Raw genomic sequence first — 27,742 nt, 5'->3', positions numbered from 1 at the left:
CCCTCCCGCCAGCGCGCGCCCCGCGCCGGGGACTAGGAGGGAGCCGCGCGTGCCGCTCGCAAGGAGCCAGCCTGCGCGTCCCGAGCCGCCGCGGCCGCAGCCGGAGCTGGCAGGGGGCTCCCGCCCCGGCACGCAGTCGTCTCCCGCGGGCCTCCGGGCCTCCCCAGCGCCAGTCTCGCCCGCCCTGCCCCAGCAGGCGCCGCAGCCCGTGGCCTGGGCAGGAGCGGCCGCCGGTAGCTGCGCCCTGCCCGGGACGGACGCCGGACCGCCCCGTCACGTGCGCCCAAGTCCTCGGCCGGCCGGGGCAGCGCCGTTCCCATGGTTCAAGGTAAGAGCCGAGCGGTCGCGGGGCGCGGGGGCTCAGGACGCCAAGGACGCAGGAAGGGAAGCCCCGACTGGTACCCACCTGGGCTGGAACACCCCCTGCAGCAGCCTGGAGCCAGGCCCCTGCCCCCTGCAGCGGCCCCGCCACACCACCTGTCCCATCTCCATCTGCCCTGGAAGTGCGCCCCCGCCCCCGGGGAGGTGGCTGTGGACCGTGAACGGGGACCCAGGTGGGCAGCGAGGGCCCGAGGGAGGCGGGGGACCCACTGTGCCAAGGGACGCCTGGGCTCTGTCTTGGCCTGGCCATGAAGGAAATCGGGGAGAGAAAGTTTCCAAGAGGAGCCGGGCCCCATTCTTTCTGCTGCCGGGAACTAAGACCTTCCATTTGCTGAGGCTTTGCCTTCTACCAGACACCTGCCGGGCATCCGACCTGCGAGTAATCATTCATGCAATTCACCCAACACCCGTGAGAAAGGGGCATTGGCCCTATTTGACATATGGGAAAACTGAGGCTCAGGGAAATCTGGTCCCTTGTCCAAGGTCACACAGCCAGTAAATGGTACAGCTGACCTGAAACCCCCATCGTCTGTCACCGCCACTGGCCTCACACGCACCTTTGCCTGTTTGAAATCTCAGCTGAATGTGGGAGAGGAGTCTCAGACTGGCGTCTGCGTTTTCCTAGCCAGGAATAAAAAGACCTTCCAAACCCCAAAGACCCGAGAGAGATTGCCTGTCCACCCTGCCGGCTCTGCCACCTCGTCGCACCCGTGTCCAGTGCTCCCAAAGCCAAGGGCCACGTGGCCACTAATGGTCCTGCCAGGGTACATCTCAGGCCAGCGCCCATGACTCAGTGACAAGAATCTCAAAGGTCAAGTTCACTGACCCTTCTCGAGGATAAGGGAGTGTTCCAGAGGCCTCAGCCCCTGCCTGCCCTGTTTTCACATTCCTCAGGACGCCGGACCTCCGGAGAGCCTCCGGAGAGCCCACGGGGACAGTCTGCCAGCCCCCCCCCCCCCAGCATTCCTCTCTGCTCACGCCAGGACAGGCTCTCCGTCGGGGCGGGGGGGGGGGCGTTTCCAGACAGCATGAGAACCTCCAAACCCAGCAATTTCCCACTTGCTAGGAGAGCCTCCATCCCCCTTCTGCCAGCGGCACTGAGGAGAGAGCCTCGGTGACCAGAGCTCTTCTTCCCAAAGCAGGTGGTGCCGGCCCTCCCTGGGCCCAGGGGAGGGGTTGACTCTGGCCTTTTGTGCACTTACCACAAGCTTCCTCGGGAGCTCGGGAGCTGGGAACTTGTGACAGATGCGTCTTGCTCCCCAGGCTGGGGCTCAGGCAATGTGGGGTTTGTTCATCTTTCCATATAACTGGATGTGGGGCGCCTGCATGACAGGGTGAAAAAAACAGGGTGATCCTTGTGCCCTGGGTCCCCCCGACTTCTGGTCTCCCTGCCACTCGAGTTCCCAGTGGGCTCACTGGTCGGGACTCACTCGGAAGGCCTGGAGTTGGCCTCCTGCATGGTTTGGGAAGGACCTGCAGGCTCTCTCAGCCTCCGCGCCCAGGGGTGCCGGGGATGGGTGCGCGGGGAGCTCTGGGGAGCATCGGCTGGTCTTTCTAGCGCTCACTGCCGCTCTCTGCCGAGAGCCTGGCCTGCAGAAGTGTCGCAGCTTCTCCAGCCTGGCCTCTCCAGGGGAGCGAGGGGGGCGCCTACCACAGAGCGCCTCGCAGCCTCCAAGGCTTCAAGTTCCCTTACGCGGCACAATCGTCAAACGTGAGTAATGATGCTCGGGGAAAAGGGCGGGCACAGCCGGAGGAGCCAAGACCGAGCTGCCCAGTTCCGTCCACCTTTCCAGATGACCTTGGACAAGTCACTCTCCCTCACAGTGTCAGCTGTGAAATGACGGAGTGGCTTGTGTTATGTCCCTGATGAGCCGTTACCACTCTGTTCTTCAGAGCCCTGGACCGATCGGTGAGGCTGGGAGGAGCTGCAGGATCGAGGGAGCTCAGAGGGTCTTGAACTCTCGGGGCCGACCTGAGTCCGAGGCCCCCACTCCAGCGGTCCCCCCAGCCTTGCCTGTTTGGGTGCCGGCTCTACATCGCTGAGCGCTGGTGCTGGTGCTGGGGGAGCCATATGGCCCGGCCGGCCGGAGGCTACACAGCAGGGACCCGCCTCCCACAGGGAGGCCTCCAGGCCTGCTCTACAGAGTGAGGCAGTGAGATCCCGTGAGGCGTAATGGCAGAGCTCAGGACGGGTGAGGGAGCAGGCGGGGCTGCGGGAGAGAACTAGTACCTGTCTGTCGATTGTGTCTGCCTCCAGGCAAGGAGCAAGGCCCAGTGGCCACAGGGCCCCTGTCCTGTCCTCCCCGGAGCTCCTGGCCCTGCCACTGTCTCCCCAGTAAGCAAGTCTGTGTCTGTCCGTCAGTAAGAGGCACTTTGTTGGGGGAGGGGTGGACAGTGGATCTGGGGCTAACTTGGGCAGATCGCTCAGCCTCCTTGTGTGCAGAACTGAGGGTCCCCTGGCTTCCCCCACAGCACACGGCGGCCACTGAGAAACTGGGCCTGCCCGAGGTGTTGGATGCCCCGAGCCTTCCCACAGTCTGCTCCGCGGAGGCCAGGACGACGGGCTTCTCAGCTTGGCTCTGCTCTCCTCCTGGCACTGGTTTTCCTTGTGGTGTCCCGATCCCTTTGGATTTGCTCCAGAGGGGATTTGACAAGCCTGGCCCCTCCCGTGTTTGCCGGCCCCTCTCCCTCCACCGGCTCGCGGCTGCGGGCGCGCTGGTCTCTCGTTTCAGAGCTCTTTGTTCCTTTGGGAATGAGGTTCCCCCCCCCAGAACAGGCTCAAGCTGGGGATTCCTCCCCCAGGCTCGGCCCAGCCCGCCTGGCCGGGGGCTGTCTGAGGAGGAATTCTAGGGGCCACCTTGTCCCCGGGTGAGACTAGGCTGCGGCAAGAGCCCTGAACTCGCACTGGGGTTCATCTCTGAGTCTGGCGTTGCTGTTTCCTGGGCCGCGCTCTGAAATGGGACTGTGGCCCCTACTTCCCAGGGGGCCTTGCAGGATGAAAGAAATCATCCTGGTGAGGGGCCTGGGGCCTCTGGAGCCGGGGAGTGAGGAGGAGGTTAGAGCAGGCAAGGCTTGGAAGCCCTGCTCTGGGGGTGGCTCTCTTCAGAGGGTCCCCAGAAACCGCAGGCATCGCGAGCCTGCGAGGGACACGGCCAGGTCCGGCCTCAAGAGAACGTTCGTGGGCTGCGGTGTGAGGGCTTGCTTGGGGAGGGCGAGGCTGGAGGCAGGAAGGCTCTGGAGGGGACCCCTGCCTCCAGTCGGGAGCGAAGCGACGTCGGCCCGGACCGGGAGCGTGAGAAGTGGGAAGCCACAACCATCTAACCCAGGCAGAGGCGCTTGGATGAGCACTGGGTGGTGGGAGGAGCTGGGGACTGAGCCAATAGTGTCCTTAGAGCACCGTTCTGCGCGGGGTGGGGTCCCGGACCCCCGAGGGGGCTGTGGTGTTCCAGCAGCAGCGTCAGAAGTGCCCGGCACAGCCTGGCTCGGTGGTACGGCCTGTTCTCTGCACATGGCCTGCCTGCCTCGGGGGGCTTTCAGGGGCGGGGACCCAGGTCGTGCCCAGCCGGTCACTAGACCCCTGTGCTCAGCTTTCCCAGGTGGCAGAGGTGGGAGGAGCCTGGGCCGGTCGGGAGGCCCCCGTGGAGGCTGGCCAGGCTCCCATGGCTGCAGCCTCGTCTGCCACCTTCCCTGGCCACGAGAACAGGTTGGTAGAGTGGTGGAGTGGGTGAGAGCAGTGGCCACTGGGGCTGGCCAGAGCTATGTTTCTCCCCAAGCTGTGTGTCCCTGGGGAAGTGACTTAGCCTCTCTGGGCCTTGGGTTCTGCAGTGATGATATTAACATCTACCACCTAGCGTTCGCCAGATCAGGACTCCGCGGGCCGACTGGGGAGGGTGGTCCGGGCATGCTGCATGCTCGCCGTCTACCACCTGGCTCTGGCTTCTTCCCGACCAGATCCACAGTTTCTGCAAAGCAACAGCAATGGCAGAGGTGGCCCTTCAGGGCGCCCCCAGGCTGGTGCTGGCCAGTGGGGCCCTCTGCTGGCCTGGATCCTCGGAGAACAGCCCCCCCCCCCCGCTTATTCCCCTCGCCCCTGTTGTTAATCGTCCTCCGGAGCACTTTGTGGCGCGTCCCATGGGAGCCGGCACTCGGAGCCGTGCTACCCTGGTGTGGCTACCATCCGCAGCAGCGTCGGCGTCCCCGGGAGCTGGCTGGGCACAGACTCTCAGACCCCCTCCGGACCTTCTGCCCTAGCAGGCTCCCCCGGCGATTTCTGTGCTCAGTGAAGTTTGAGACACAATGTTCTGGAAAACGCACTGCTCACCGAAACAGAAAACCAACGCCACCTGCAGAAAGCTGCCGCAGGTGACAGTCTCCTCCAAGCCACCACGTCTCCAGCTGATCTGGAGCACGTTTTAATACACTAAAGGGATTTTTAGATAAAATCCATTTATGCCAGCTCAAAAAGAAAAAAATCAAACCCTGCATTCCTTGTTTTTTCACGAAGGAAACGCTGCCGGCGTCCCCGCGGTGACCACGCCCCCGACCCGCGCTGGGCAGGTTAGTCGATTGCGTGCCAGCACCCCCTCCCCGCGTCTTCCGGGGGCTCCTCTGCGTGTGTCCCTCCCTTGCCGTTTTAGCGGCCGATCCAGACCCTCTCCGGCGTCACACCCACCTTCTCGGGGTTTGCCGGGCCCCACGTTAGCGGGCCGGCCTGTGGTTCGCCGGGTTTTCGCGTGTGCTGGATGGCATTATTCACTTGATCCCGGGTGTGAGCCCAACAGGAGAGGAACTGGCGGCGGAAGGGGCCTGAGGGGGTGTGCGCTTGTGAACAGAACGGGACAGCAGGGCTCCGGAAGTTCTTGATGGATTGTAACATGGGTGTGCGGCAGCAGGCACCCCAGATTCCGAGGAAGATACCCCATGGGCCAGACGGAGCAGTCAGGGAGGGCTTCCTGGAGGTGGAACTTGAGCTAAGCCGGCAGGGAGGAGGAGGGAGTGCTGGGGAGGTGGGGCATTTCTGCCATCACTGGGATGTGGGACGCAGGTCTGTTGACCTGGGCTGGTAATCAGTGACTCACAGAAGATTCTCCAGCAATCCGCCCCCTACGAGGGTGGGGGTCCAGCTGGCCACTTCCCCGTGGTCTCATCGGCTCTGAGCCTCAAATCTGTTATGACTGAGGTCGCCTTTCCTCATTATCTGGCCTCTCGGCTCGAAAAGGCTCGGCACCTTCCCGGTGCTGCCGACGAGGGAGGGACCCAAGGCAGAGCGGGAGACCCCTCCTTATGGCCTCAGCTCCAAAGCACCAGCCTGGCTTTGGCTTTGTGCTTGGCTCCCGTGCGTCCCCCTAGCGTTGGCTGGGGTTATTTTGCCGGACTGTTGGGAGCGGGAACGGGGGCTGCTGGGAGCTCCGGAGTGTGTGTCCCAGGGCATGGGTGGAGGCCGGGGAGCATCTTTACTGAGTCCCCGACACTTGCGTTGGGGGTGGGGCTCACCTCGCCGTGTCTGAACGTCACACTTACTCCCTGTTGTCCGATTCTTCCATTTGTTGTTGGCAAATGGACGTCCTCTTTACCTTCCGGAGCCTTCCTAAAGCAACGATGCTCATGTCTCAGATTTCAAGGCAAGTGCCTCGTCCAGACGCCCTCTCTCGGCAGGACACTCCCCACCCACCCCACCCCACCCCCACCGCTCCCAGAGCCCAGCAGACCCCACTGGCTCAGGAAGGACCCACATTTAGGGCTGCGACCTGTGTGTCTGTTGCAATCAGAGTCTCCCCCTGGACACTTTGTGAAACCAGCAATGGCTTTGTGAGGGCTCATTCTGGGATATGACGAACCAATTTTGGTTCGAAGGAAGACAGTGAAAAAGTCTCGTGTTTTGCAGAAAAACAGCAACTTCTTCGTAACATTGTCAATTTGCGAGCTTCTGGTATTTACCTGTGTTTGGAGTTTGTTTGGTTAAAACATTCATTATACAGAAGGCTCCTGGCTCAGTGCGAACCCATTTACAAAATTAAAAATACAGTCAACTTTAATTTTACCTTCGTGAAACTTCCCACACGAGCATTTCCTCTAATTACCAAACAGATTTCTATTTCAAAAAAGAAATTTTGGGTTTACGGTGCAGCGTCTTACATAATCACTTCCGTGGTAGGTCTTATTGTCACAGGCTGTCTTGTTTTTCCCTGAGTCCCCCCCCCCCCCCAGAATTCTCCCCACCACTGGCCGTGAGACCTGGGGGCAGGGCAAGAGGGAGGGGTGGGAGCAGGGGGCGCGGCCAGAAGGCTGCCGAACCCACAGGTTGTTCGGACGGGCACAGGGGGTTAGGACCCGCAGCTCAGCCCAGCTCCCAGCGCAGGCTCCCCCCAGCTGGTGAGCCGAGAGGCATTGCTGAGCCGCTCTGCGTCCTGCTTTCCTGGTCCGTAGAGACAGGACGTTTGTGCCCGTCCCGCAGGGGTGGAGGTGAGGGTTCCTCGACACCCCGTAGGAGAGTGATGGAAGGAACCCAGTGCTAGATGCTGGGGTCTCTGGGCACGGGGGGCAGCAGAGCCCGTTGCATGGCTCCCCGGGTGGATCTCAGGTTCCCCGCTGTCGTGCGCAGCAGGGAGTCAGTACCCTGTTTCCGTCCAGTCCCGGCCGAGGGCAGAGCCCAGACCCCAGCCGCGGCCCAGAGGGACCTGCCTGCCTCAGCCCTGCTAGCCCCCAACCTGTCGGCTCACTGCTCGCTCTGGAACACGCCCAGAACCTTCCTCCCTTGGGGTCCTCCTGCTTCCTGCCCTCTCGGCCTGGACCACCTCTCCTGGCTAGTGTGGGTCCCGGCAGCCCTGGCACGCTTCAGGGTCTAGTCCCTGACCCCTCGTCACCTTCCCTGAGGTCAGCCCATGGCACGCACCTTTGGACCCGCTGTTCCGCTGGCTCTGTGGGGCTTCCCGACTCGTCTCCCCCTGCACCCGGGACGAGGAGCCTCCGGTGGGGGGGGCACCTATTGGTGCTGTCCGCCTGTGAGCCGAGCCCCTGGCACAGAGATAGGAGCACTTGGTAGATAATTGTTGGACGGCTGGAAGTTTTGTGCTGTTCTGAGCCCCCTCCTCGCCTGCCAGGGGCTAGAGCGGCTTCTGCCTGGCCTCCCCCTGGACCGAGACCCCCCCCCACCTTTATAGCCCCAGACGACATCTCTTTTCCCATCAGGAGCGCCCTCCAAACACGCAGAGCCTCCTCAGCGAGGAAGGGACTCAGAATGTTCCAGAAATGGACGTAAGCGCCCGTGGCGGGAGCACGGCCGGCTGACCCACGGGGCGTCAGCAGGTCTCCTCCGGGCAGCGCCTGGCATTTTCCAGCAGCAGGAATGTCCTGGTGGGGGCCATCCTGGGGCTGGCGGGTCTCCCTCGGTCAGGCCTCAGCTCCCGGCCAGGCCTCTGGGGTTAATGCTGCCATTTTTCACTGACAACAACTGCTGGTTTAACAAAAAAGAAAAGAAAAACAAAAAAAAAAAAACCCACCACTTAATCTGTGCGACGCACTCTTTCAACAACACGCCTACACTCCCTGAGAAATGGCTGAGCCCAGTTTTCTTACGGAGGGAAGTTGATATGAAACAGATTGCTGCAGGCAGGGTCTTTGCTGGAGCCCGGGCCACCCAAGACTGCTGCGGTGGCAGAGCGGCCCCCAGAAGTTTCCAGCGGAGCCGCTGACTTACTGGTAGCGATAGAGCCCGGTGGAGGGGACACAGGTGGGTGTGTGCTCCGGGCCCAGGGCCCACCTGCGTCAGATGAACGGAGGGGGTGGGTGCTGGGCGGAGGGTTGACCGCCGCCGCCCCCCCCCCCGAGGCCGCCAGGACAGCCGTGCACAGGTGGGCCCCCTGGGGGCCCTCGTGGCTTGTACTTGAGAGAACTTGACGAGACCCCTGGAATGTGGCCCGGAGCCAGAGGCGGTGCTGCCCCCCTCCCCTCCCCGAGGGTGTGTCCAGCCACTCCGCTTGGCGGTCTTGGATGAACTGCGGTTTCCAGGGGGAGATCTCCGTCGGGGTTCATTGCACAGGTGCTTAGACCAGGTCACGTCCAAAGTCCCAGTCTAAGGGGGAAAGCGGGGGACCCTTAGACTGCAAGTGCCATCATTCAGGTGTTCCGACCCGCCCGGCCTCACGGCTCTCGGTGTCTGGGACTGCCCTGCCGTCTCCTCGGCTTGGCCTCCCAGGCTCCAGCAGGCCTTTGGCTCCCCACCCGGCTCAAGACCCTGCCTTGAGCCTCAGGACCAAGGCGGGGGTGGGGGTCCTGCCTTGAATGAGCTGCGCTGACCTCAGACAAAGGCAGGGATCCAGGGGTCTCCCTGGTAGGCTTCGGGTCCCGTGGATGGCATCCGAACTCCCGGGGGGTGCCCAGGGGGCAGTGGAGCCCACAGCGCATCCCCCAGCTGCTGCACTGTCCGGCCAGTCCCTCTGGGACCTCCAGGTCACTCGCCCACCTTTGCCTGAGCTCCTCTGTTGTTCACACACATGTGCCTATGCACACGTGCCGTGTACACACATGCACACGCGTGTATTTATCCAAGCACAGCGAGAACTGCAATTCAACATGTGCAAGCGACAGCACAAACATCGGTCAGTCCGAGCGGCCGTTCCGTGCTGCATACGTATATGCGGGAGCACACGCTTTGCTAAGACAGTCACCAGCTCTCATGTTCTTAAGGTTAACGATCTATACGCACATGTGCACGCCCTGGGACGAGGAGGTGGCCGTGCCCCCTACCATCGGCTCTGGGCCGGCCTGGCTGCGGCAGGAATGTCAGGGCAGCTAACAGGCACAGGGTCGCCGCAGTGGTGACACAGGAGGGGGCCCTGGGAGTTGGACAAGTGCGGCCACAGCCCAGCCGTTTGCCCCGCCGACCCCCTTCCCTGGGGGACCCCCCTGTGAATCAGGATGAGGACTTTTGTCTTCCTAACTCACAGGGCTGTGTTCGGAGTTGATGCTGCTCCTGAAAATTCGTCTTAAACAGCAGGCAGCGGTCCAGACTCAGGGGGCAGGGATCACGGGGTGCGCGGGAGAGCGCGGGAGAGCGCGGACCCTCCAGCTTGCTCCCTCTCTCCCGCCAGCGGCCAGGTCCCGGCGCCCGGCCTGTTGGGGTAAGCAGAGCTGACTTCCTTCCCTCGGTGCACGCAGCTTACGACGGCGCCCGTGGAAACCGCGGGAACCTTGTGAACCGCCAGAGCACGTGTGTGTGTGTGTGTGTGTGTGTGTGTGTGTGTGTGTCTGGTTTATTGTTTTCAAAGACCTTATGTGGATGTCCTTTTGGTTCTTACACTCCTGTGGGGATAGGGGAGGTGACTACATGGCACAGGTCGTCCTACAGAACGTGCCTCGCGCCTCCTGTGCCCACGCTGTGGGGCCGGGACGTTGGGGTCCTCTGCAGAGGGAGCCCTCAGAGGGCTGCTGCTTGCTCACCTGGGCTTACCTGAAACAAGCCTGATTCCACGCAGTCCCCCGTGAGCAGAGTCTTTCCCCCACGACTCCCCGGCCCGCGCTCAGGCTGGACCGCGAGAGACCCAGACGCAATGAAAATTAAGAATCTTCCAGCAATAGACCCAGAGGGCGTGCCCTGGCCAGGAGCCGGGCTGTGACCCTGCCCCCGGGACTTGGGAGCCAGGAGGAAGAGAGGTCCTCATGCTGCTCTTTATTTCGCCGTAATTTCGGAAAGATCTTTGCTGTATCGAAGATTCCGGGTCGGTGCGTTTTCCCGACTTCACCGCTGCCGCCTGCTGTCTCCTGGCCCCACCGCCCTCGCCAGGACGTCCGCGCGCTGCCCCCCTCTGTCGCTCAGGGTTCTAGTCTTCCTTCGATGTCCACATCGCCGCCGGTCCTGACAGTTTGCTCAGAGCGGCCCCTCGTGCCCCGGGTGTTTCTGGTGCGTGGAGGGTTTCGGACCTGAGTTCCAGCCGGCGTTTCTGCTCACGGGCCGTCTGTCCGCGCACCTCCCCGTGGGGGTGCGGGTCCCGCGGGCGCGCCCCTCACCTCCCGCAGCCCTGCTCCCTCGCCCAGGGTCTGTCCCTGCGCCGTGTCCCTTTGGCGGTTGCTCCCCGCGTCCCCAAGCCCATCTCCTCCGTGGCATCTAATCTGACGTTAATCCCATCCGGTGTGTTTGTCGTTGGGGGACGAGGCTTTTTATAATCTCTGAAAACTTGGTTTGGTTCTGTCCAGTGTCACCTGTGTTTCTACCTGATGCACCCAGTTCCTCCTCCCGAGTTCGGACCACGGCAGTGACCGCCGCCAGAGCTATTTTAACGTCCTGCCTCCTAAGCCCGTCGCCTGTGCCATTGCCGGGTTGGTCCTGAGGGACTGACGTTCCTCCTTATTATGGACTGTTCTGTGGGCTTCCTCGCATGCCAGGTCACTTTCCACTGGATGCCGCACGTGGCCAGTTTCACCCTGTGCCTGTCTGCCAGCCCCGTTCTGGGCTGTGGCTGTTATTTGGAAATGGTTTGATTCTTCCTGCTCTGGCTTTTTTTTTTTTTTTTTTTTTTTCAGCAGCATCCCTCGGTCCGGCCCCTCTGTGTTACGAACTTCTCCTCTAAGAGCTGGGAGCAGGAACTATTCCTGGACCCGTGTGGCCGTGAGCAGTGTTCTCTAGAATCCTTTCCGAGGGCTCTCTCTCTGACCTCAGGTAGACTTGGTGCATCTCCCAAGGTGAGGATGGACAATCTAGAAAGCACTTCAGGAAGGAAAAGACACCGAACTGCAGCAGGCAGAAGGGCTCCGTGAAGGCTGTTCGGGGGCAGACAGACCCCGCCGACCACCCACCCTGGCACCACGCGACTTCTGATGCACCAGCTCCCGGAGCCCGCCTTGCTTTTTCTGTCTCTGGGCCTTTGCACTTCCTGTTTCAAATGCAGGGACCCAGAGCAGAAACCAGGACGCAACAGGAGCTTAATAAATATTTGCTGTTGAATTGTTGATAAGCTATAAATGCCAAGGACATAGTATAGACAGTAATGCTAGTAGATCCCAGAAGAGAGAGCCATACCCAGGATCTGGAGGGCAGGAAAGGCTTGCTCAAGGAGCGTGCCAACTGATAGCCAGAGATTTTAATAAGCAGAACTGGAAGGGAGTTCAGGGCCCATGGAATACCGCCAGAGTCCCAGAGGCAAGACCATGTAGCGTGTGGTTGGGAGGCCCAGGGAACGATCCTCTAGCCAGGCGGGTTTCCAAGGCAGGGCAGGGACAGCAAATGCCACGGTGAGGAAGGAACCCAGGGACAAGCTCGGAGGGCCGGGAACACCCAGATGTTTGGGGCCTGGACCAGGAGAGTCATGCGCAGGCCTGGGTTCTGGGGGGCTACTTGGCTGGAGCGTGGGGGTGCCCGCGGAGGAAAACCACGGCTCTGAGACACAGCAGGAAGATAACCCAGCGCCGTCTGCGTGTGGGGCCTTGTCTCGTTAAAAAATCATCAAGATAATACCTGTTAGTAGACTCTTCAAAGTGCCCCGGGCTCTCCCGACCCTGAGCTGGGTGCTGAGGCACCTGGGCCCCAGAGCCCGCAGCCTGAGAACAGAGAAGCCACGGGCTTCCGAACAGAGAGAAAAGGACAGCAGGTCGGTGCGGGCTCCATCAAAGCCGCCGTCCCCTGCGGACCCGGCAGCATTTAAAGCTCCGGGTCGCGTGTGCACATCTGTCCTGACAGTCTTGCTCCCTGGTCCCGGTCACTGCCGCGCTTGGCACAGCCGGACGTCAGCGGATGCAGAACGGGGCTGAGGGAGAGCGAGGACGTGGGGCTGGAGACCCGCGTGAACGTCCGGTTTTAAAGACGAGAGACCCTGCCACGAAGGAGGAGAGTCCGGATTCACACCCAGGTCTCTCCGGCTCCCAGGCGCACCGGGAGTAGGGGGAGAGGCCCGCCCCACTGGCATGAGTGCAGGCTGCCTGGAGGAGGAGGCATCCGAGCCGGGCCTCGGGTGGCAGTGGCGAGGGCTCCCTAACAGAACAGCCACGGGGGCTCAGATGAGATGCGGAGGGCGGCCTGGGTGAGGGGGCGCCAGAGGGCATGATGGAGGCGGCAGGTGTCTCTGGAGCCACGGGGCAGGACTTGAGGGAGGTCGGTCGAGTGGAGCCGGGGGTCTCACCTGGGCCGCAGAGCAGGGCTTCACCGTGATGGGGGTGTCCAGCCCCACAGAATGGAGACAGCTACCCGGAGCTCCTGGACCAGGGAGGGCCACGCGGGGGAGCCTGCATCAGGGCCCAGCCCCTCCTGGGCTCCCGGGGAGGGGGCACTCCCAGTGCTGCCTGGGCCCCTGGGGGGCAGCGCTCCCAGCATGGCAGGTGGCTCAGGGCATTCACGGGTGTCCACCTTCCTGACCCAACAGACCTGGTCCTGGGCCACCCCCGGGGATGCTCCCATATTTGGGCTCAGTTGGGGCTGGGTGGTGGGCTGCCTGGGTGGTCCTGATGTACAGCCTGGGGTCAGTCTGTCGCTGCCCTGGGGCCCTCATTAAAGCCCGGGCTCTTGATCCGTAGGTCTGGCCGGGGCCGGGCTTCTGGGCTCACCAGCTTCCCGGGTGACACTGGGCGTCTGAGGGAAGGAGTTATAGGCCCGGAGGCAGGTTCAGGAGCTGACGGTCCGCAGGCTGCCAGGTTGGAGGGCAGAAGCTGGGGTCAGAGAAGTCGGTTTTCTGTTCTATGAGAGCTGGGCTCTCTGTGACAGGGAGCTGGCTCCCCACCCCACACCCTGCCTCCTCCTGGAAGCCCTCCTGATTGCTGATGCTCTGCCCTGAACTGCTTGCAGATACCCACCGCCCCTGCAGGGGACAGGGGCCAAGGGCTGCAGGACCCCTACGGCTGCCAGTGATGGACCAGTTGCTTGTCCGACCCTTGAGATGCCCAAGGCAGCCAGCCTTTCTGAAAAAGCCCCCCACGACCAGACCCGACCCCCAGTTCTGCCTCCCACCAGCCGTGCGCAGGTGCCCTTGGGCCGGGGACACCGTGTCCATGACCCCCGTTCTCTCATCTGTGAACCCCAAGGATGAGGAGGAGGCCTGAATGGGGTGAGGCGCGCCTTCCCCTACCCAGTGCCGCAAACGGAGGTGTCAGCGTTCTCAGCTCTCCAGGAGCCGCGGGCTTTCCCCCGGGGCACACAGCCAGAGCAGGGGGCAGAAACTAATGGTGTCAGGGTCTCTGCAGTCTCCAGGCTCCCCTTGTCCCTACACAGGAGCCCCTCCATAGCTGGTTTGGGCTTCTCCCCCGAAATTCACCCACGGCCCCAATGTCCCCTCCCCCCTTGCCCCGGCGTTCAGCTCCCAGGAGCGCGGTCTTGGCTGGTGACTCACTCCACAGGCACATATGCAGTTCCTGCTGCTCGCCAGGGCCCGCGCGTCAAGGGGAGGCCAGTGGCGTATCCCTCACTGAGCTCGATGCAGAAGACGGGCCAGGCCTATGGAAGAGGGAGCAAAAGCTTCCTGCAGAAGGCAGGACCCGAGCGCGGTCCCAAAGGACCAGAAGTTCTTAGCCACCTGGGAGGCAGTGAGCAGTGGTCCCGGGGGCGTCCCAAGCCTAGAGACCATAGGGTAGGGACAGACCTGGGACCAGCATATGTATCCATGGCGCGGTCCCCATCCTGAGGCCAAGGTGGGGGTCGGGGCTAGCCCAGCCGAGTGTGGGCTTTATTCAGAGGAACTGGGGACATCCGGTCCAGACTTGCTCTCCGGGGCGGGCGGGGTTCATCATGGAGGACGGCTGCCCCACCTGTGCTCCGCGGCCCCTGACACGCCCGGGGCTCTGAGCCGTACCTTCCAGGGGAACCCAGTGGTGCTGAGCCCCCCGGTGACGGTGGGTGCGACCCAGGTGAAGATCTCCGATTTGCTGGGGCCCCCGAGGGGCTGGCGCTTGGCGGGGAGCTGGGCTGAAGGGGGGTGCATGTCGCAGCGGCCCAAGGCCGAGCATCCTGTCCTAAACGAGGAATGGAGGGGGCAGGGGCCAGAGCCGAGAGTGTCCGGTGCTGGGAGCCGTGGGCGATGCTGTCCCGCCCCACCGCACCCTCCCTCACCGAGCAGGGAGACCCCGAAGCCCCGGCAGGGCCGAGGCCCTTGCACTAGTCCTCGGAGGGCCAGCCAGGACCCCCCGGCGACTGGGCCCTGCGCTTCTTGGAGCCCTTGCCACGGGGGACCCAGGCTGAGCCTCTGCCTTGAGGCAGGAGAGGGGGCAAGAGAAGCTCAGAGCTGGGGCCTCTCTCGGGGTCCCAGCAGGTCTGCACGGTGACCGAAAGGTCCAGGGTCCTCTCTTGCCCCAAACCCACAGGTGCTGCTCCAGCAGACAGGAGTCCTCAACGGTCGGGGTCGGCCTTGGACATGTACTAGATGACGCCGGGGTCAGGGATACAATGACTGCTTCCTTCGGTGTGGTTGACTGCCCCCCCCCCGGGTGCCTTAGCGATCCCCAGTCTCTGGGGTGTTCCCACAGGTCACTGTCCTTCCCCCGGGACAGCAGCCGCGGGGCGTGGAGCCAGTGGGCCTCCGGCAGAAAGGCCCATACACCGGGGACCCGCTGTTGGGCCCTGCCCGGGTGTCTGCTTCCTTGCTCTGGGCAGCTGTGCCGCCCAGGGGTACGGCCGGCGGCCTGCAGGGGTCCCGTGGGACAGCTGCAGCCCAGCGGAGCATCCCCGAGCCCCGCTTGCTCCGTTCTGCCGGGCTGAGGCCACGAGGGTTTTCCCAAATGTCATTAGGGTTTCATCAGACCGCAGGAGCCGGGCCGCAGGAATGGGCAAAGGCCTGGAATCAGATCCTGCCCGTGCTTCATCCTCGGGTCCAGACCCCGGCGCACCGTGATCTCTGTGTCTCCGCGTCCCTGTCTTCGCATGGGGACACGCATGGGGCCTGGGCGGTGAGTGCCTGTGACGGTTAAGGGACACTTCGAGGCAGTGCCTTCCGCTCAGCGCTGGGACGCGGCGTGTGTTTAATAAATGGAAGTCCCGGCCGGGCCCGTCCCTGCGCCTCCCACGCTCTGACCTGGCCCAGGAGCCGCGCTCTGTGCTCGGACGAGGAGCTGAAAGCAGAAAGCGACGTTTAAGTCAACCAGCAGAAGGGGTTTTGCAAACCCAGGTTCTACCCACTGTTACTGTTAAAGGAGAGAAAAAGGCAGCCCAGCAACAGCGGAGCAGAGGCTCACCCTTCCCGGGAGACACAGGGGTGGGGGGCAGGCAGGTGCGGGAGGCAGGGGCCGCCGTGGCGAGACCCCACCCCTGCCTTCCCAAGTTCAGAGCCTGGTCAGTGGGGACTTGCCCCCGGACCCAACCCCATTCCAATCCCACTTATCTCGGAGCCCTCGCTGTATCCTCGCGCTGTGCTGACCCCTGGTGACAGGGCGAGGGACACGTGGCCAACCGGGGTCTTACCTTCACGGTGCTCGGAGTTCAGTGGGGCAAGGAGTGAACGCAGCCTGTCCTGACCCTCCCACCTTTGGGCAAGCTGGAGGGGGCAGCCAGGAGGAGGGAACGACAAGACACCAGCTTTGGGGCAGCACAGCCAGGTTTACCCCCTGCTCCCCCACTCCGAACCACGTGACCCCTGTGCATGGCTCTGGCTCTGTGTCCTGGTCTGTAAAATGGGGTGAGGGTGAACCTGCCCGGACTGCGAGGGACTGAGATGTTGGCGCAGAGGGTCGCGTCCCACCAGGCACAGGACGGGACCATGTGCTTCTTTCTCATGTGGGTACCTGGGAGCCACCCGGAGTGTGTGAGGGAAGCGGTGGCCTGTCCAGACAGGTTGAGGAAGCCCAGCAGGGCAGCATGGGCGGAGGGGACCCCTGGGCAGCCTCTCTGCTGACGGGCCAATGTCTTTGCTGCGCTGGAGTTGCTTGGGCCCGAACCGTGAGCATCGATTGGCACAGACACACGTACGTCTTCCAGACCACGGGAGGTCAGGCAGGAGAGGTCTGGGGGTGGCTGGGACCCCAGGGCCGGACCTGGCGGAGCTCAGCATCAGACAGTGGGTGCCTTGCCTCCTCCCCCCCACCACCCCCAACTACTCTGGGGCCCAAGGAGGCAGTTCAGGGCCGCTGACCTGTGCCCAACCCTGGTTCTGTGCCAGATGTCCAGGGTGACTCTGGGTAAGCCTCCTCTGCACAGAGAGGGGACAGCAACATATGCCCCTGAGCCTGATCCCCATAGGACCCCCCATGTACCCCGAGTGTCCCCTCCTCTGGCCCAGCAGGACACTGTGCTAAGGTGGGGGCTCTGGGACCAACGGGAATGGGACAGCTCGGACTTGTTAATCTTGATCAGGCTCTGGAGGCTGTGAGTGTGATAGCCTAGCTCATGAAAGGGCCCCAGGCTTCCACTGGCAGGTTTGCATGCCCCAAAGGTACCCCAAAGGACCAGGAGGATCTGGGTGGCTTTGGCAGGGCTCCATGACAGAGGCCAGGAGGGCCTTCCCAAAGGTTCCTGAGGAAGGAGATAGCGACTGCCTGGGGACCGTGCCAGAGGAGGCAGGAAGGCCCCCAGGCTGGGGGTGCCCTCTTTCCCAGGCAGTGGGGAGGCTGAGCGCCTGGCCGGTGCCAGTGCGGCCCCCCGGAGCAACTCCCTCCAGATTCCTGGCCGCGGCTCAGGCCCCTGAGCCACCCAGGGCCTGGGGTGGCCACTCAGTGCTCTCCCTGCAGCACACGGCCTCGCCTCTGCAGCCTCAGCAGCATCCGGGGACGCCCGGATGGGACACAGGGACCAGACGTCGCTGCTCAGGGGGAGGCTTCGTTTCTCCAGCAGCGGTCTGCCCCCGGACTGTGTGCGTGGGGTCACTTTGCAAAGAGATGCATGTGCTCCCCGCTTCCCACGTGGCCTGGGGAGCGCGGTGGGGCAGCCGTGCGGGGGGGGGGGCGTCGAGGGGAAGAAGGAGCTGGATGGGTCTCCCGCCTCGTCCCACTGCCCAGGGCTCCTGGCTCTGCCTGGGTCTGTCCTGGAAGTTCCCCTCGTTCCCCGAGAGCTCCCAGCCCCCCTCACCCCCTCACCACCACCCCCCGGCCCACTCACCACCCCCCTGCGCTCACTCAAAGTTCCTCTGAGCATTGAGCACCTGCTGTGCGCTCTGGGCTGGGTGGTGGGGACAGACCAGGAACCCCAGGCAAGGTCCTGCTCCCCAGTGCTGACCCTGGCGGGGGGCTCTCCAGCAGGGACAACTTCTGGAAGCCTGTGGACCCCAGATATGGCCAGTGCCTTGTGCCCCTCATGGCAGTCCTTCAAGGTGCCCACGGCATGTGGCAGGCCAGCCCAGGGCACCCGCTCCCCAGCCGCGCATGGTGGCTCTAGGCAACCCCCACCCCGTGCCCACCCCCCCACCACATGGATATTCTCTGGGCCCGGCACCAGCTGGGCTATGGTCTGGGGAAGCACCCCTCCAGGCCTCCAGGCCTCCAGGCCCCGCCGCCAGCCCGACCCGGCCCAGCCAAGCCAGGCTCTGGAGAGTATCTCTGAGACCAGCCGCAGAGCTGCTGAGAAGTGCCCTGCCTATTCATTACCAAACACAGGAACCCGGGAGCCCGCGGAGCGTGAAATTAGGAACAAATGTGGAGGAGGTCTAGACAGGAACTCGGCGGCCGCTCTCGCGCAGGACCACGGGGCCCCTGGGCTTCCAGGTAGCAGGAGCGCTTTTGTAACCAGACAGACGTGTTTGTGCAGGAAAAGGCGGGCCGGCGCTCCATAAGCCCTCGACGAGACAGCGGGACGGGGCGAGGCCTACAGGGAGGCAGGACCCTCTGCTGGGCTCCCCCGGCCTCGGTTTCCCCATCTGGAAGCGAGTGGCGACCTCATCGCTTGGCTGGAAGGGCTGCTGGTCCCACAAGCCGATGCCAAGGGCCCCCTACAGACTCAGGGAGGCCCGGGCATCCACGTGTGTCCCGGGCGCCCCCACGTTCTGGTACCTGGTGGGTTTGGAAGTCGCCGGTGGAGAAGAGCCAGAGGCCCGGCTGGGGCTCAAGGGTGCCGGGCTCGGCTTCTCTTTGGCTCCTAAAGGAGCACCGGGCATCTAAGGTGAATGCAGTGGACAGAAGCTTTCATGACCCTGCACGGGTTGGGGCTGGGGGGCTGGGGGGAGTTGGCAGGGGGGCGGGGCGAGAGGAACAGGAAAACAGGAGTCTGAAACTTGGTGCAGGACGTGTGGTCCAGATGGCAGCCGCCCGGGGGTCTTCTGCCAGAGGAAGGTGGTTGTGGGGAGGGGGTTCCGTGGGGGGAGGCAGGTGGAGGCTGGCGTCTGGCTGGGCCACCAGGTGTTTCCTGCAAACCAGCCCTGACACCAGCCCATCGGGTCTTCCTGCTCTGGAGACAACCAGAGCTCCTAAAGCCGCTGGCTCTCCGGCCCAGCCCCCTCCCCAGACGCCAGGGGTGGGGGCGGGGGCACACAGGCGGGCCCCATCTCACAGCCTGTCCCTGTAAAAACCGAGGGTGGGGACAGGGAAGCAAAGCTGTTTATAAAGCTTTAAAACCATTTATGGTCCCAAGGGGCAGATGAACAATTCAGCGCGATCCCAGCCAAACCGTCTCTGCCGGCAGGGTGGTGAAGACTTCAGGGGAGGAAGTCCACCGGGCTGGCCCTGGGTCTGCCAGCACCTCTCTGCTCCGCCTTTGCTTTGCTATCCGCCACCCCCCACCACCACCACAGCCATCCCCTTCCTCCGGCAGCCCAGCCAGCCCCTCCTTCCAGGGAGCCCCCTGGGGTCACCCCAGGGCAGGCCACCTGTCAGCAGCCCTGACCCCCAGAGCTCTCCATTGGTCTCCTGGGCCCTCAGCATTGCCATGCTCAGGACAGAGGTGCCCAGGGGCCACCGGGGCAGCCTGATCTCCTCCAGGCTCCCGGGGAAGCATCACCCGATGAGCCCACAGCTCTCTGCTCTGCCCGCCCTGGGGGATGCCGTCTTGCTGTACGGCCCCGATCCATGGCTGACGCTGTTTTACCTTCGCAATCCTCAGCGCCTGCCCTGCGTGTCCATCGCCCCAGCCCCCGGCAGGCTGGGCTGGTTAGAGACACAAACTTAGATGTTTCACGTCCAGAGCTGCAGAAATTGGCCTCTAAACCCGGGCATACCCTCATTACAGGATAAGGAAACTGAGGCCCAGGGCCTCTGACCCAGGGTGACCAGCAAGTACATGGCAGGACTTTCCTCACTTGCCTCCACCCCCGTGTTGGGCAGGATGAGGGCTTCTCGGGCTCGTCCCCATGGTGTCGGAGAAGCACGCGTCTGACAGCCCTTCTTCCACTGACGCACGTGTGAGGTCATGGATGAGCCACACCCGCTCCCCGTCGCTGGCCTCGGCCTCCCTGTCCCCAGCCTCCACCACGAAGTAGAGGAGTGGGACATCCCAGCCCTGGCATTCCCAGGATTGAGAAATTCAAGAAGACTTCCTGGAGGAGGTGGCAGCATGCTCTGGGTCTTGGAAGGGCGTCCTGGGGATGGACACCACCAGGACAGAGGGTAGCAGGAGGGTGGGCCCGAGGGAGGCCATGTCCCTCAGAGGGGGTGTTTGGAGTTAGCTGTGGACGGATGACAGGCGCGGGCTGAGGCAGACCCGCCAGCCGTGTGCGCGTCTGCTGGCCGGGCCTGGCCCCGGGACTGGCGCCCGCCGCGGGTGTTGCTGCCCTCGGCATGCGTGTATCTGCAGAGCGAGACGGAGACGCTCCAGCTGGACGTGGCCCTGGTGTTGGAGCCGTGGCTGCTGACAGCCCTGGGCGCCCGGCCTGGGTCGGCACCCTTCCCATCACGCCAGCAGGCTGCTTGCCGCTGGAGGGACCCCGAGAGCCAGGCCGAGCAAGGGGCCTCCGGGATCTCAGATGCTGGAGAGGGGCCCTGTGGCCACCACGGCCACTCCCCCAACGTCCTCCCGGACCTGACAGAGCAGTTAGAGCTGGGGAGGGACATGTGTGTTACCGGTAGCGATCCGGGCGCAGGACGCCGGCCCTGGTGGGACCTTTGACGTCACCGCTGGGCCAGGCGAGAACGGAGGCACAACTAGCAGGGGGGAGCCAGGCTGGCTGTAGGGCGTCTGCGGGGTGCCGGGGCCTGGGGACGCTGGACTGCCCAGCAGAGCTTCGATCCCTGCGCGGCGTCTCTTGACTCTTGCGAGCTGAGTAAGTGCCCTCAGTGACCAAGCAGGAGCGAAATCATCTTCTGGGACATAAAGAACAGAAACTTAGGCAAGGTGACACGGTCACACAGAGAGTCACTGTGCGCATGCGGGGACGGAGTCGCACTTCTGCCGGTCGGGGCCGCGGCCGGGCCGTCTCTGGGCACCGCGCGCTTCCACTCCCCCCAGCCAGGGCCAGCTCCTCGGGCGGCCTGCGTGCGTGGCTGAGGGCACCTGTCTCTCTGCCTTGGGTTGGATGACCGGCAAGGACAGGGCAGGACTGGGTCCCGGGCCCGTTTCTTGGGGGAGAGAGAAGGACTGGCTCAGCCTGGGACACACGTCCACGGCGACCCCGGCGAGTCACGGCCAGAGGGCGGGCAGGCGGGATACAAACACACGGCCGAGGACCAGGCTTGGAGAGGAGAGCGGGGCTGGGTAGCGCCCGGAAACCCGCGGGCTGCAGGGCTTCGCACGGTGGGGTGCAATGGGGGCCCAGCTCAGCCCCAAAACGTGATGCTGCGGCCGGTCTGACCTCCGCCCGGGCCCCGGAACGACTAGCGCTGGCCCCCGGCAGCCCTGGTTTGCTCATCTTCAAACGTGTGGGTGTGGGAACCACCACACCCGCGGGGTCTCCCGGGGGTCCCACCTGGCAAGTGCTGGGCAGGACGGTGCAGAGGCCAGGGCCCTTTGGGAGGCCCCGGATTCGGGGTGGTGGGCCGGAATGGTGCGCCCCAGCCCACCTGGGCGGGGTGCTGGGGCTTGGCTGGGCCGCGGGAAATGGCGCCGCTCATCTCCGAACCTCACCTCATGTCTGCAAAGTCAGGGTGCCAGGGCCTGCTCGGCCCTCCTACGGCGCCATGGACACTAGGGAGGGCCGCCTGGGGTCCATTCCCCTGCCGCTTCCTGGCCCCTTCGGGGCCAGGATGAGGAGGCCTGTGGTGCCCTGAGAGCCCCAGAGGAGGGCAGGGTGCAGGGGAGTCGGGCCAGCGGCTGTCGGCTCTGCTTTGCCTCACCTCAGGGAAAAGCATGAAATGCATCTGGACAGCAGGCCTGGCCCCCACACAGCCTCCCCCCGCCAGCCGCCTCGCCTGCACACCCAGCTCCCTGGATCCGGCCCCAGGTCGGCCTGCACCCTTGGCAGGGCCAGCAGGCCAGCTGGCCTCCGCCCGCTGGGGGGCCAAGGCGGGTGGGAGCTGCCCGGCAGGGTGCCGAGGAGTGCGGGGGTCCCCGGGGCTCCTGCTTTGTCTGCTGTGGCCTGCACTCTGTCTTCCTGGCTTGGGCCCTGTCCGCACCTCTGTCTGAGTTTGTCTGTGAGTCTGGGTCTCGTTGTGTCATCACTTTGCGTCTGTCCAGATCTGCCTTACTGTCTGTCTGTCTGTCTGTCCAGAGTCTGGGTTCCCAGCCCAGCCCACTCTCCACGTCAGTGCAGGGCTGTGCTCCCCGCCATCTGTGGACGGGGTGCTGGGCCCCTCCCCAGCTCACCGGAGAGTCTGCAGGGAAACCCCTGCCCTTTCCCCCTTGCTGGACCCCTCCCTCCACGGTTGCCCCGGGGCAGGGGCCCGGGCCCTCCCTTCCCATGCACCAACTGCTCAGATCTTGAGTCTCCGAATGAAAATCCCATGTCAAATCTCACACATTCCTGGAAGGGGGAAAAATGGGCCCAGATTCCAGCAAGTCTTTGGCAAGGTTTATCCAAAAACTTTAGAAACGCGCACGCCACAAAGCTCTTCGTTGCACGTTCCTGTGACCGTAAAAAGGAGGAAATAATGGGAACGGTGCCCCATAGAGCCTGGCTCAGGAAGCTCAGCTCCCCCACGCTACAGAGCACGACGGAGCCCAGAAAAGCAGCCAGGCTCCGCAGGGGTCCCTGGGGGTGCTCCGTGTGACCAGGGCGCATGTGGTCCATGCAGGGATGGGCGGCCTGGGGAGGCGGCGAAGGGGCGGGAAGTATCTGCCGAATGCTCTTCTGGCTTAAGAGAAGGAAAGAAAGGTATATTCGCTTGTATTTTTAGAAAGAAGCCATGGGTGGTAAACCTAGAACTAAGTAAAATTGTTCCTTCTGGGACAGATCAGGGGGCAGCCAGGAAGGGTGACCTCTCCGAATGCACCTGGTTTTATGCTTTTGACTTTGGACCCAAATGTTCTTTACCATTACAAGGCAGAGACTATATCGATTAAGGGGAAAAAACCTAAGAACTCACTGGAATAAGTGAGTCTGAGTATCGAGTTGGAAAAGCCATCCTAGGAATTATTTCAAGTGACTTTGAGATAGTCTTTTTACCATCCACCCCTTGGGGGTAAGAACAAAAAAGGAACACAGTAAGTATCGTGTTGCATTCAGTAGACGTGCTAGTAAAAATACTGGTGATGTTATTTCAAAATTATTGTATATAGCAGGGCAAAATAAATAAGGAATAAGGTCAACATAGACTTATGTTTTATTTTCCTCTTCCTAAAACATATATATGTATACATGTATATGTGTGTGTGTGTGTGTGTGTGTGTGTGTATCCATTCCTTCCCTGGCTCTGGTATCTGAAAAAGCCTAGAACCAATAAAAACCCAGGGGCAGCTAACACCCCGAGTGCTCAGACTATGTTCTCTACAAACCCCTTCCCACTAAGAGACCCCAGCTGTGGCAGAGGAACCGTAGGTCCCGAAGTTAAGATGAGCTGGAACCTACAAGCCTAAAAGTCAACTATTATCAAGGATTGGGGGGGTCCCATCCAAATGACATAGGAGTGAACATGGAGGGGCCTCCAAACCCACAATCCCACTGGGATCCTTTGAACACCCAAAAAGTACATTCAATATATAAAAATCCACAAGATCACAGTGATATTAGGAAACCACCACACAGCTCTCGGGGACCCAACATGTTGTGAAAACTGATACAGAACTGAACTTCCGGGCCTTTCCCTGCAGACTGTGTTTTAGGATAACCACGTAGGTCTTAGGGAGGAGAGTTCCTTAGAGAGGGACCAGAGTTGAGAAAAGCAGAAGGAATCATAGTATTCAAAAGGTCACTCTTTGCGGTCCCTGATGAAATAATGGGTCTCGGGGACAACCCCACAGGCTGTTAATTCAACCAGGTGGAAGGGCCGATGCGAAACTTTCCGGTGGAGGAGCTGGGCCCACAGCAGCTGAACCCACTGGTTATTCTTGACACGACCACGAGAGGGACGGAGTCTCAGTCCCTGGAGATGATGTGACCGGAAGCCAGTGTAGGGACAAAACAGCAATACAGGGCCACGGCCACGGCCACTGGAGGAGACCCAGCCAGCTCCAGGTCAGAGAAATGGCCCAGTTTCTTCGATAAACAACCTGGCGGGGAGTGGACGAGGAGAGGGAGGGAACGGACGTGTTCTAGAGTCGAAAAAGCCAAATGGGACTGGAGCCTGATTTGAACGCACTGTAGAAAGGCATTTTGGAGCTGATAGAGGGAAGCTGAACACAGACCGGGTATTTTTGTTTTTTTAAGTCTTTATCTGCCCGACTTTGCACTAAACTGATGCGCTCTGGGATTTCCTGTACTACCCTTAACTTCGCCCCCACCGCACGCCATACCCCTGCAGAGAGGCGACGGCAAATTAGAGCAGGGTGTGTAGGAGCTAGCGACCGCCGGCTCGCGGGAGAGCCCTGCTCGCCACCCCGGAACGTTGCAAGCCGTCGTCAAACCTTTGTAACTCGGACCAGGCCCTGGTGAGAATCGGCGTCCGTGACTGCTCCCCGCAGGGAGCTTTCGTTCTAGACCGGGTTCGCCGGCGCCCGGCTGGACGGTCGGAACGGCTAACCGGAGCGCAGCCAAGGACGCACGTCCGTCCTGTTTGGGTGTCTGCGACTTGTGCCGTGACGGAGAGTTTACAAAGGGCCTTGTCCTTTGGCCTAGAAAGCCCACTTCTAAGCATTTAGCCACAACAGCGCTTACTGAAACACATCTACTTGGAATATCTTTTCTCAGACCACCGCAATACGCGTTTTACCCCAACACAAAATTTTTATAAGAAACCAGATCGGTCATGTCACAGGATGGGCTATGCCTCGAAGTCATGTCGCGGGAGAAGATGTAATGATATGCAAAAATAAGAAAGATCCTGTTAGGTTACAAAACCATATGTTCGGCTTGACTGTGTTTGGGTGAATTTAAAAATGCGTGAGCTCGGGAGAGCCGTGCTGGAAGGGCGCCATTCCCTGAGAGCGTGCTACGCCGAGTGCCGGAGGGCGCCCGCCCTCCCGGAATCTTCTGGGAGCCCCGGGAGCCAGGCCGGGGCGTGCGGCTAGCCTCGGCCCGTCCAGGTGTGGAGGCCAGGCCCGGAGAGGGAGGGCAGAGCCGGCCTGGGTCTCCTCCTGCCCCTCCCTCCTGCGCGGATGCCCTGGGGTTTCGAGGTTCCCCCCCCCCTGTTCAGCCCATCTCCCTGACTCCCCAAGGGGGGAGGGCTGCTTCGGCCGCGAGTTGGCAAGGGTGCTCCAGGGGCGCCGGTGGCCTGTGTTGCAGGCTGTTGATGGAGAAGGGGGCGGATGACAGCCGGGACCGTGGTCATCACTGGGGGCATCTTGGCGACTGTGATTCTGCTCTGCATCATCGCCGTTCTGTGCTACTGTCGGCTCCAGGTACTGCCCCCGGGCGCTGAGGGGGGTGTGAGGAGGGAGCCCCCCACCCTACCCACGAGGGCTGGGGCCCGGGAAGAGGGGAAGGGTCAGGTCCTGCAGAAGGGGCAAAGCAGACGGCCCTGGCCTGGGACCCAGATTGGGGGCTCAGGATGGGGGCCACCGGGGGCACCTCACCTAGGAGAGGCCAGGAGGCTTAGGGAGGGTGAGGCACTTAGCCAGGGGCACGCAGCTGCCGAGCAGGGGAGCGCGGGTGAGCCCCTGGGCCCTCCACATCTCCCCAAGGGGAGGGGAAGCCCTGAGTGCAGAGCAAGGCAGCCCAACCCAGCACCCACCGTCAGGCTGCCTGAGCCCTCTGTGCCTCAGTTTCCCCACCGGCAAAATGGCGATGACCCTTGCCCTGCCTCCTGCGGGGATGAAACCAGCCAGGTCCTTCCTGCCGTGTTCGGAGGGGGTGGGGTGGGGGGGTCTGGCCGCAGCGTGCTCCCCGCAGCGTGCTCCCCGCAGCGTGGCCGCCCCGCGTGGGGGCTGGGCGGGGGCCGGAGCTCACCCGCCTCCGCCCGCAGTATTACTGCTGCAAGAAGGAGGAGCCGCAGGAGGACGAGGAGGAGCCTGACTTCGCCGTGTCGCACCTGCCCCCGCCGCCCGGCAGCCGCAGCCTCGTGCTGACCAACGGGCCGGCGCTCTACCCGGCCGCCTGCACCTCCTTCAGCCAGAAGACCCCGCAGGCCCGCGCCCTCTGCCGCAGCTGCTCCCACTACGAGCCGCCCACCTTCTTCCTGCAGGAGCCCGAGGACGAGGGCGTGCGCAACGGCGGGGAGCGCGTGGCCTACCAGAGCGTCGGCCAGGAGGACGCGGAGCTGTCCCCCGGGGGCTTTGGGGGGCTGCAGGCGCTCAACCCCAGCCGCCTGTCGGCCATGCGGGAGGCCTTCTCCCGCAGCCGCAGCGTCAGCACCGACGTCTGAGCCGCGCCGCCCGCCCCACGGCTCCCCAGACCATGGTGGGGTGTCCGGGGCACACCGGCCTGGCCCTAGGCCGGGACCAGGGCTCAGGCCAGCCCTCCGCACCTCTCTGTCACCACGGGGGGCCACCGGGGAGCTTGGTGGCTCACGGCAGGGGTGAGGCGCAGTGAACACCCGGGTGGCCACCAGAGGCAGGGGCTGCGAGCCCGGGGCAGGCGGGCACAGGTGAGCCGAGGCTCCCGGGTGAGCAGGTCGCAGGACAGGGCAGGGCTCCAGGGCAGAGACATCAGGCTCCCGACAGTGAGGCTGCCCTGCCCCGGAATGGGGCCATCCCTGCCTGGGAAGCTGACCCCGTCCCCCGATCCCTGGGCCTTCCCACCTGTTCAACAAGGAGGCGGCAGCCGCAATGCCACTGGCCCGGAAGCAGGTACAGACCAAGTATCCTGTCCTGGGAGGGGGCCGCCGCCTCCGCCTCCCTCCCCCGCACGCACGCACCCCTGGCTCCCAGTGCCGGGCTGCTGAGACTCTCTTTGGGCCGGGCCCTCTGCCCTCAAAGAGCTGGAGGGGCCGCTCCCAGCCCCAGCTGGCTTTCTGGTGAAAGAGAGAGGCCCAGAGGGAGGAAGAAGCCACGAGCCGACCACCTCCCTCAGGAGCGTGCACCCTTCGGGACGCGCCCAGGTCCGAAGCTCCGGGGGGCTGAGCAGACAGAGCAAGGATCAGGACCCGAAAGCCCTCCGATCTCTCCGTGAGGCCTGGGACAGGCCCTCCCACCCACTGGGTTTCAGCTTCCAGGGGCCCTTCAAGCTCTGGTCCCCAGGGGAGACACCCCAAGCTCTCCCACACAGCCCCTGTGTCTCAGCGGGGGGTCTGGGAGGAAGGCCCATGATCCTGCCCTCGGTCCATGGAGGACCAGTGAGCCCACTCACCGCCAGCCTCCCAGCAGGGCCAGGGTCCCCCTGGGAGCCCACCCTCCAGCTCGCTCCCTCCGGCCGGGGAAGCAATGCCCAACGGCCACCCCAGGAAAATGGTCCAAACCTAGGGGCCCCAGGCATGGGGAACGCAGCTCCCCCACCCAGCCAGAGGCAGCCTTTCCTGCTCTGCAGCAGGGCCCCAGAGCCCCCTGTCCTCTTGGGGCCTGCCACGGAGCCCCCAGGGTCAGGTCGCCCCTGTCTGCTGGGAGACAGGCCAAGCTCCCCAGTTAAGCCCCTTCCTAAAAAGCAAACTGATCTTTGAGGGTCCCTGAGCTGTGGGCAGCCTGAGCACCTGCTTCTTGCCGGAGGCTCCAAAGGGTGGAGTGGTCGGGCGTGAGCAGAGCTGGGGAAGACGGAACTGTTCTTAGCTTTCTGGATTATTTCTCCTTCTTCCTTTCTCCTCCTGCCTCAGTCTGGACACACCCGTGGAATCCATCCCCAACTTTCCCACAGCCCAAGCTCCCCGCCTTTGTGGGACCCCATGACTTTGTTTTGTGCATTTGCTTGGGGGGTGGGCTGGGGTGGGGGGCGAGCCCCGGGAGGTGGCACTCCCTGCAGCGGTCCTGTTCCGGGTTCCTCTTTCCTTCTCTGGTCTCTAGTCTCTGTGTAGATTCATAGATCCTCTTGAAATGAGATAAGCACCCCTCCGTGTGAGCTCACGCAGCCTCACTGAGGGGACCTGCGGGGAGCGGGTGCTCCCTGGGATAAGCGAAAACCAATAAAAGTCATCTCCAGCA

At 63.0% G+C, this 27,742-nt stretch overlaps 1 protein-coding gene across 3 annotated transcripts; it reads left to right on the top strand.

Annotated features, from left to right (window-relative positions):
- On the top strand, positions 1–27,742 carry FAM163B (family with sequence similarity 163 member B). Of its 3 annotated transcripts, XM_013058569.2 has the most exons (4): positions 4,653–4,743; positions 4,886–4,938; positions 24,960–25,075; positions 25,639–27,742. In XM_013058569.2, exons 3-4 carry the CDS (start codon positions 24,983–24,985, stop codon positions 26,035–26,037), a joined length of 492 nt encoding a protein of 163 aa, XP_012914023.1. In that variant the 5' UTR covers positions 4,653–4,743; positions 4,886–4,938; positions 24,960–24,982; the 3' UTR covers positions 26,038–27,742. The 3 variants fall into 3 exon arrangements, with proteins under 3 accessions (XP_004757061.1, XP_012914023.1, XP_004757063.1); XM_004757004.3 differs by lacking the exons at positions 4,653–4,743; positions 4,886–4,938 and adding an exon at positions 1–328; XM_004757006.3 differs by lacking the exons at positions 4,653–4,743; positions 4,886–4,938 and adding an exon at positions 20,379–20,468.

Source organism: Mustela putorius, unplaced genomic scaffold (assembly GCF_011764305.1).
Source record: "Mustela putorius furo isolate JIRA1106 unplaced genomic scaffold, ASM1176430v1.1 tig00000596_pilon_pilon_pilon, whole genome shotgun sequence".
NCBI lineage: Eukaryota > Metazoa > Chordata > Mammalia > Carnivora > Mustelidae > Mustela > Mustela putorius.
The sequence above is the reverse complement of the archived record's forward strand: the minus strand, read 5'-3'. Positions and strand labels throughout refer to the sequence as shown.